At 38.6% G+C, this 8,504-nt stretch overlaps 1 protein-coding gene across 3 annotated transcripts; it reads left to right on the top strand.

Moving 5' to 3' along the window:
* The first annotated feature begins 840 nt into the window (after nt 1-840).
* On the top strand, nt 841-8,190 carry LOC146621479 (creatine kinase U-type, mitochondrial). Of its 3 annotated transcripts, none has more exons than XM_085368483.1 (9): nt 841-881; nt 3,802-4,000; nt 4,090-4,185; nt 4,290-4,511; nt 4,624-4,709; nt 6,241-6,364; nt 6,616-6,750; nt 6,870-6,995; nt 8,074-8,190. In XM_085368483.1, the coding sequence occupies exons 2-9, from the start codon at nt 3,839-3,841 to the stop codon at nt 8,188-8,190; spliced, it is 1,068 nt and encodes a 355-aa protein (XP_085224609.1). In that variant the 5' UTR covers nt 841-881; nt 3,802-3,838. The 3 variants fall into 3 exon arrangements, with proteins under 3 accessions (XP_085224609.1, XP_085224610.1, XP_085224608.1); XM_085368484.1 differs by lacking the exon at nt 841-881 and adding an exon at nt 2,681-2,710 and having other exon boundaries at nt 3,800-4,000; XM_085368482.1 differs by lacking the exon at nt 841-881 and adding an exon at nt 3,358-3,497.
* Nucleotides 8,191-8,504: the final 314 nt, after the last annotated feature.

The following is an 8,504-nucleotide window of genomic DNA, read 5'->3' as shown; positions in this document are numbered from 1 at the left end:
TCCAAAGCAAATTATTTTGATTGTATATTAAATGTATAGAGCAACCTGACAGCTATATTTCAGCAGAAGCAGACTACAGCTGATTGATTAGCCTGCTTTTGTTATTCATGTGCGTGAGGGATGGTGCAAATTTCAGCTTTGTATGGAAGACTAGGTGAGTTTTTATGTATACGTGAAAGCACCCATGGCTGGTGTAAAGAGGCAGGCAGACAGACATGATGACTGACAGCAGAAAGAGGATTTTCAGTCTGTTGCCTAGTGAGAGGCTAATCCTGAGCCAGTGGCCCCGTCTTCCTCTGATCCCATCCCTGTTCTTCTGTCTGCTCTCACTCTGCAGGTTGAGCTTCGTTGGACTGAGCTGCAGGATCTTCTGCTACCTCCACTCTTCAGCTATCAAAAGGTAAGTAATTGATTCTGCCTCCAGAATTCACATTCTGAATTTTTTTCAGCTCCTTTCCTCATTTATGTTTCCTGTTTGCTCATGCACCTCACTTGGAAAAGTGCAGTAGCTCTCACATTCATTAACAGACTATTTTATGGATCACATGATTTTTTTTCAGTTCAGTTTGATACATTTTTGATGTATTTTTATTATTCTATAATAGAAATACTTTGATTATCTTTGTTTGATATAAAAAAAAATTCCAATCCTTTTACCTTAAATTATTATTTACACCACACAGTATAGTCTACACACAGCCACTTGCATTAAGACCACTTAAGCTGCCCTCTATTCCCAGCCATCTGCTACTATTCTGCTTAAATGTTATTCTTTGTCAAACAGCCAGCAATGTCTCCTGCACCTACATTTACTTTATATTTCTTTATTTTAAAAAAAATCTGCAAATAAGTCAGATAACCATTTGTAGACTTAGCAGTATGTCTTTATCAAGGGTCAAAAGGTGCAGGTGCCTCCCACTCTACTTACTATGCACTCCCTGAGAGAAATCCCTTTAATCCAACTTTTCTCCTTGACTTTAACGTGGCCTTAAAGACCTTTACTCCACTTCTTGGTCTTTCTTGGGTTTCTTGAAGAATGTCTGGTTTCTTTCTATATGTTTTCTTCTGTTTGTCCTGTGCAAGCTTGGCCTGTTTGAGAAAGAATCATGTGTTTTCCACGGATGAGCTGAACTCTAAGCTGGCAGTTTAGCTTAACTTCACTAACTTACTATCAGTCTGTGTGCGTGAGAGAGAGAAAATGATATGATTTGTGACTCCTAATTTCAGACAAGAAAAGAAATTCACTTTTGTAATATAGGTAATCTGCAACAATACAGTAATATCACATCTAGTTCTCTAATATCGTGTTAATATGTGTTGTATATATAATGCTATAAATAATTTTTAACCCATCATATTTTTAATTTAAAGTATCTTAAAAATACATAAAAATAAAATAAACTGTGCTTCTTTGCAAGCTCTGATTAACAGACTGAGGAGTCTTGCAAGCAACTACGAAAAACATCATTAGGCAATTATTAATATGGTCAAGGCACCCAATCACAAATCACCTGATCACCTGAGCCAGTGACTCTCTTTGGGTGACCAATCAGAAGGCTGCTGTATGCTTCACCAGTAATCCCATCACACAGACTGCAGGCGTATCTGTTACTTAAGCAGTTCATAGCTTAAGGCTATTAGTGGTTTTGTCTGAGTATGTACTCACGAAGAGCGAATATGTGTTAAGACGTCTTAATTTAATATGTAAACTTTAAGGGATTGCTGAACTTTGTGACAGCATGCAGAAAAATACGACGAGCTTCAGTCTGCAGCACAGACTTGTACAAATTATTAAAGCAAATATTCTGCTCAGCTGTGGAGGTAACTACTTTTTCTGCTCTCCTCTCGGTGCTGTCTGGTTTAACCATCTGATTCCCAATTATCCGCTTTCCCTGAATGCCACCTGTGACCTTCAGGAAGGATGCCTGTAAAGTTCAGCTTTCGTTAATAGTGATGGGATTTCCGGCTCTTTTTAGAGAACCGTCTCTTTCAGCTCGACTCGCTAAAAAGATCTGTCTCTTTCGGCTCCCAACCGGGTCTTCAGGTTGTTTTGTTGCTTTAATTAATTTATTATGAACAACAATTTGAAATTATGCACAAAAGGAATTACTAATGTAAAAGAAAACCCTGTGGTTTTATTTATATATGTTTATATATAAATATATACGGTGGCCCCTAGAGACAAAGCACGTACAAACTCCAAAACACATTTCTAGCGTTAACTGAACTTCCAAAACAGAGCTACCTAGATCACTTAAATTACACAATTGAAAGCATATGTGTATTGTTTGTGTATTTATACACAGTCACTCATATATATTCAAATAAAAAAAATTGTTCATTTACCTGTTACTACCGCACATCAAATCCAGTCGTTGGTACTTCCTGGCTTGTGTAGCCACTAGGTAACAAAAGCTCGACACTGCCCCCTAGCATCCTGGAGCACTTCTGTTGTGTTTTTTACGTGCTTCAGAGTTTGTACGTGCTTTGGAGTTTGTACGTGCTTTGTCTCTAGGGGCCACCGTAAATATACTTTTATTTATTCACTCCACATAAAATGTAATAAATAATTCATATAATACAAAAACCACCTGTTTACATTTCAACTTTTAACTATTTAAATTTTCAGCGTTTTCCTTTTAAACAAATTTAAAGTGAAACAACACAAAACACTGCAAACCACAACACAATTAAATATAAATATGAAAATATATGGAAACAAAAAGATGCACATATGGGCATGCATGAATAAACTTTCTGAATCTTTTATCATCCGCAACTGAAAATAGTTGTGGATGATCACTATGATCACTATACCTTTCTAATGTGACGTTGTTGTCCCTGGCTCTCTTTCTCTCTCTCTCCCTCCCGCTCTGTTCCTGTGCTGCTGCGAGTGTAACTACCGCCCCTCCCCCCTCTTCCCAGCGCAAAGCATAAGGCTTGCGTGCAGAGTGAAGCGGAAAAAAAGTGCGAGAGAGAGGGTGAGATAAAGAAAAAAAATCCACGGGAGCCGGCTCACGTCGTTCACTTCAAAGAGGCGGCTCTAAGAGCAGTTTCGTTCGCGACTGACACATCACTATTCGTTAAACGAGAAACTCAGCATGCTGTACGGTAGTGCATGAAAGACATGGCCTGAAACAGTCCAGTGAGATTGTAACCATTACATTACATTCATTATGGATTTTAATACTCAACTGCAGTACATTCCTACACAAACACAACTTCACGTTTCTTAATCCGCCAGACTGAAAATTGGAATTTTACTATCCAGGGCCAATAAATTACAATTGAGAAGTTCTCGAAGAGTAACCTTTGTCATCTGCACTTTTACCAGATAACAACTGAGACCTCACAAGCATGGCAAGCTCTTTCACCCGTGTGATTTCTGGCCGTAACACGGCAGTGATGTTGGCCATGGGAGCTGGCACGCTGACATCCGGATACCTACTCAGTGACAACATGGAAGCTGCTGAGAGGAGAAGGCTCTATCCACCCAGGTACTTGAAAATGAGTGTATATGTGTGTATTGGTGCCATAAAGTGAAGGGAGATCAAACTGAGAGTTGTCTAGCTAACTGGTCAATCAAGTTATTGCATGAATCCAGGCCTACATTGCAGGATCGCTTGGCAAAACTTTCTTTGAATTACAGCAGAAAAGCAGATAGCAAAAAGACTGTTTTTCCCCAATACAACCAAAGCACCACGACAAGTAATTTATTTCAAACAATATTTAGATGGTTACAAGCCTGGCTATGAAAATAATTTATTTGTATAAACATTGATTTTTGTTAACTTTTTACAGTGCTGATTTCCCTGACCTGAGGAAACACAACAACTGCATGGCCTCGGCCTTGACCCCAGGGATCTATGCACGTCTGAGTGATAAGACAACACCCAACAACTGGACCCTGGACCAGTGCATCCAGACTGGAGTGGACAACCCTGGACACCCCTTTATTAAGACTGTGGGAATGGTGGCTGGGGATGAGGAGACCTATGAGGTATGCGTTCAGATTTGCACCATGTTGATGTGGCTTCCATCCGAATAAAATGGGAAATTATATGTTTGATTCATTTTTATTTTAATCAGGTGTTTGCTGAGCTTTTTGACCCTGTTATTAAGGATAGACACAATGGCTATGACCCTCGTACAATGAAGCACCCGACTGACCTGGACGCTTCCAAGGTTATACTTTCTTCTGTTCTCTGCATCACATCATCTTGAGCATCCATGAGTCCGTGTATTAACTCTTACATGCCTAACATAACCTAAAGCTTTGTCGTCCTCAGATCACCTCAGGATTTTTTGATGAGCGCTACGTGTTGTCATCTCGTGTTCGTACCGGTCGCAGCATCCGTGGACTGAGCCTCCCCCCTGCATGCACGCGCTCCGAGCGCCGTGAAGTGGAGCGTGTGGTTGTGACCGCTCTGGCTGGCCTGAAGGGAGACCTTTCTGGTCGATACTACAGCTTGGGAGATATGACTGAAAGAGAGCAGCAACAGCTTATTGATGTTAGTGAAGATTTACACATTTTTAGAAGCAAGGTTTATTTTTCTTTTTGTCTTGATTTCTTTTGCTATCTAATGTCCCCGTGGTTCCTGTGTCCCCATACTGGCCAATCAGGAGCACTTGCTGTTTGATAAGCCTGTGTCACCTCTGCTCACGGCAGCTGGGATGGCCAGAGATTGGCCTGATGCTCGTGGGATCTGGTAAGACTAGGAGTACAGTCAGACTAGAAGGAATATAGTGGTTTTGTAGCTCAGTGACCTAGAAATCTAGATTTTGGAGATATTCGAGTTAGAGATTTACTGAAGAATAGTATCCACTTGTTTGACACGTCCAGCTTCCAGGGTGCACTCTGCATTAATGATAACTCAGTTTGCTTCCTGCAGCTTCTCGGTGTCTGTGTGCTCTTCAAGAGGACAAGTTGATTAGAGAATGCACAACAGGTGTCCCAGTTACTCAAACTAAACTATTCCCACAACACTCTGCCCCACATCCCCCTGGAGCTGAGCTAAAATCTCAACCAACCACACATGCATTGCAATTCTAAATTCTTTTCATCACTGATTTCAACATGTTATTTGCTGACGTACCACTTTGTTAATTATAACAGATTGATTTGGTGATACTGTCTAACATCAGGCACCATTAGGTATTAGCTGTCACTTTAAGAAAATCGCCAAATTCTGACAAAAGCATATAGCTTACTTTTAAGGGATAATATCCTGAGGAAAGCAAAGGATTTTAAGTAATATTATGTAATTTTCCAGAGATAATACAATATAAAATGTCAGTGATTATATAACTATTTATGCATTTTGGGCGTGAACCAGTGAGAGAGAGGCTCCATCAGTACACTATGATCAAACACTGGACACATGATATGTGATGTTATCCTGTTATATGTCCTTTAGTAAATTATTTTTTAGTTACAACATACATAAAACACTTAACATTTATTGCAGAAAATCAATGAGAAGCAAGTAATCCATCAAAGAAAATAAGAGAAAACTAAAGAAGATATATCTAAGAGAAAGAATTAGCTAAAAGAGAAAAATAGTTGTAAGCGAGACAGTGTAACTTTTTGATAAATCAAAGAATAAAAATGATATAGATAGTAAAAGGCACCACTTTAGTTTTAAGGAAATAAGAAATTTACTTAAAAAACCCAGCACAGACACTGAATTTTTATTTATTTATTAAGTCTGTTGTGAACAAATGATTAAAATGAGTCAGTCTGTGTCATCTATTTTAACTATTCAATTAACTGTAGTTTGGCTCCAGTGAATGAAATGTCAGCTTTCTGGTAGCATAAGTCCTAGTATTGGCTGATTTTTTTAATGTGTATATTTTCCATCTTGCCACCTTATTTCTGCTACTCTTTTTCCAGGATTTTTTTTCATTCATAAACATAAAGTTTATAATACATGTTTGTTAGTATTCTTAGACCTGTACTAGTAGCTCCAATAAAATCAAAATCAGTCACTTAAAGTCGAGACTTAATACCATATTATGCTTTTCAGATCACATTTTTAAAAAAAACCCTCAAAGCATCTTTACTTGCATCTCTCCTCGTCCTTTTTTAAGAATGTTATTTTTCTCCCTCACATATGCTTTTTTAATTGTTCTTATGTTGAATGTGACTGAAACTGATTCACTTATATGCCCTGGTGTCTTCACAAGAAAATATAAATATAGTTTTGAACTGGAGTTTAATTCTTTTTTCTTGACACGCAGGCACAACAATGAGAAGAACTTCTTGATCTGGATCAATGAAGAGGATCACACAAGGGTCATATCCATGGAGAAGGGAGGAAACATGAAAAGAGTGTTTGAAAGATTCTGCAGAGGGCTGAAGCAGGTATACACATCTCTTTATCTTTGAATTATCGTTGGTCCAGTGTGAATTTTTCAAGTGAAATGTTTATCTATTAATTCAATTTATCACAGTCTTTTTGTCATTTCTGCCTACAAGACTGTGAGTCTATAAACTAATCTTTAGCAGAGTGACCAAAAATCAAGAAACAAAGACTTAGATTAATTCAGATCTTCAAACTAAGATTTTAGTTCAGAGATCTGATCTAAGATCTGAGTATTTATTTTAACTTCTAGGTTGAGCATCTAATTCAGGAGAGAGGATGGGAGTTCATGTGGAATGAGCGTCTGGGCTATATCCTCACCTGCCCCTCAAATCTTGGCACGGGACTCCGGGCTGGTGTGCATATTCGTCTGCCCCTCCTCAGTAAGGTAATTCATGAATCATAATGACAGTTCATCTCCCGTTAACTCCAAACACATGCACATGATGTCACGTATTCTTCGTGTATCTGACAGTAACTTGAATTTGTTTGGTGTTTATGATCTAGGATGCTCGCTTCAAAAAGATCCTGGATAATCTGAGACTACAGAAGAGAGGCACGGGAGGTGTTGACACAGCCGCTACCGGAGATACCTTTGACATCTCTAACCTTGACCGTCTGGGCAAGTCAGAGGTAAATCCTCAGGGAATGAAGACAACAGCTAAAGAAAGTAAAGCTCAAAAGTGAACAGCAGGCAGAGAGAAACAGAGTCAGATGGAGGAGAGCAGACATTTGTAGCACAGCAGGTGTAAGCTTTGAATAACTGTACCCCATGCTGTTCTTTAATCTGTAATCCAGGCAGGGGTGTGCCAGTGAAGGTTAAATGGCTGCTTTTTCCTGAGCAGAATGTCTTTGCAGGCTTTGGCAAATGCTGTGAAAGGACCTTAGTGTTTAAGTTCAGGGATATAGTGGGGTGCTGTGGTTACTTCCATTTGGGCCAAACGGGGCAAAGTTTGTGAATGGCCTCAGGGGAAGCCCCTGCCTGAAGAGGGTAATCTCAGGAGGCACAAGTGTAAAGGTTTAAGTTAAATTTGCCAGAGCGTCACATGAGCCTTTGCAATACAGTTAATGCTAACCAGGTGTGTACTGGTGTTGGAGGGGTTAATAGCAAAGAATGGCAATCAACAAAACACACAGTATCTTAGCTGAACTTCAAGAAAAAGTTCAAGAAAAAGCTAAGATCCATTTTATTTTGTTTGTTTGATATTAACGCCATCACAGACTTTGTTTGATCCAGCTCAGCTTAATATTGCAATGCTTTTATTTCTTATTTCTTTTGTGCAGTGTACACAAATTATAACCTCACAAGTACATACATTGGTGGTGTTGTTTTTCTGGTATTTCACTTAATAAGTTAGAACTAGTTTAAAGGTCAACAAATAAATACTATGATTGTGTTTGTAACTCCAGACTCTCGCCATATGTTATATGGAATCAGTTAAAAAGGACTGATTTAAAAAATAAATGCTTTATGTTTTTTTTATCCAACCAAATAACAAAAAACAATTTCATTTATTTCATGTCTTTCAACTTGTGAAAAGAGCTACTCTTTGATATCAGTACTTGTAACATTCAGTTATATCCAATAGAGTTTCAGGATCAGATACATGTAGCGATGAACCGCTGAGTTACAGTTAAAGGAAACCTTTATAATAACTTTGTACATGCTCATAATAAAATATTGTTGACACTGACTACGTTGCATTCACAGGTTGAGCTGGTGCAGTTAGTGATTGATGGTGTTAACTACCTTATTGAATGTGAGAAGAGGCTGGAGAGGGGGCAGGACATCAAGATCCCGTCCCCGGTTCCTCAGTTCAGGAAGTAAGAATCACCTCGACTGGGCGGTGGGCATCCTCCGATCACTGATCATTTAACTAATGTTTATTGCATGTATAACACTGTACTAACTTACATGCAAAATAAATTCATTACATGTACACGACTTCTAAAACGAATAAACTCCAATGATGAATTAAGTTTTGTGTTACTGGTTGGTGCTTTTACAACTTTGGTGGTATTAACAGCCTTTTAGACGGTAACTGCAAAAAAGGTAACTTGTGAACAAAGGAAAATTATTTACTCAGCATTGTTTATAGTTTGACTCCATTCAGTTTCAGACACCTTAATTTACTTCTTTTG

Source organism: Diplotaxodon limnothrissa, linkage group LG12 (genome assembly GCF_057381915.1).
Source record: "Diplotaxodon limnothrissa isolate DT_005_m linkage group LG12, D_limnothrissa_male_GT1.1, whole genome shotgun sequence".
In the NCBI taxonomy this organism is placed as follows: Eukaryota; Metazoa; Chordata; class Actinopteri; order Cichliformes; family Cichlidae; genus Diplotaxodon; species Diplotaxodon limnothrissa.
Note: the sequence above shows the minus strand (reverse complement) of the source record. Positions and strands in the feature narration are given on the sequence as shown.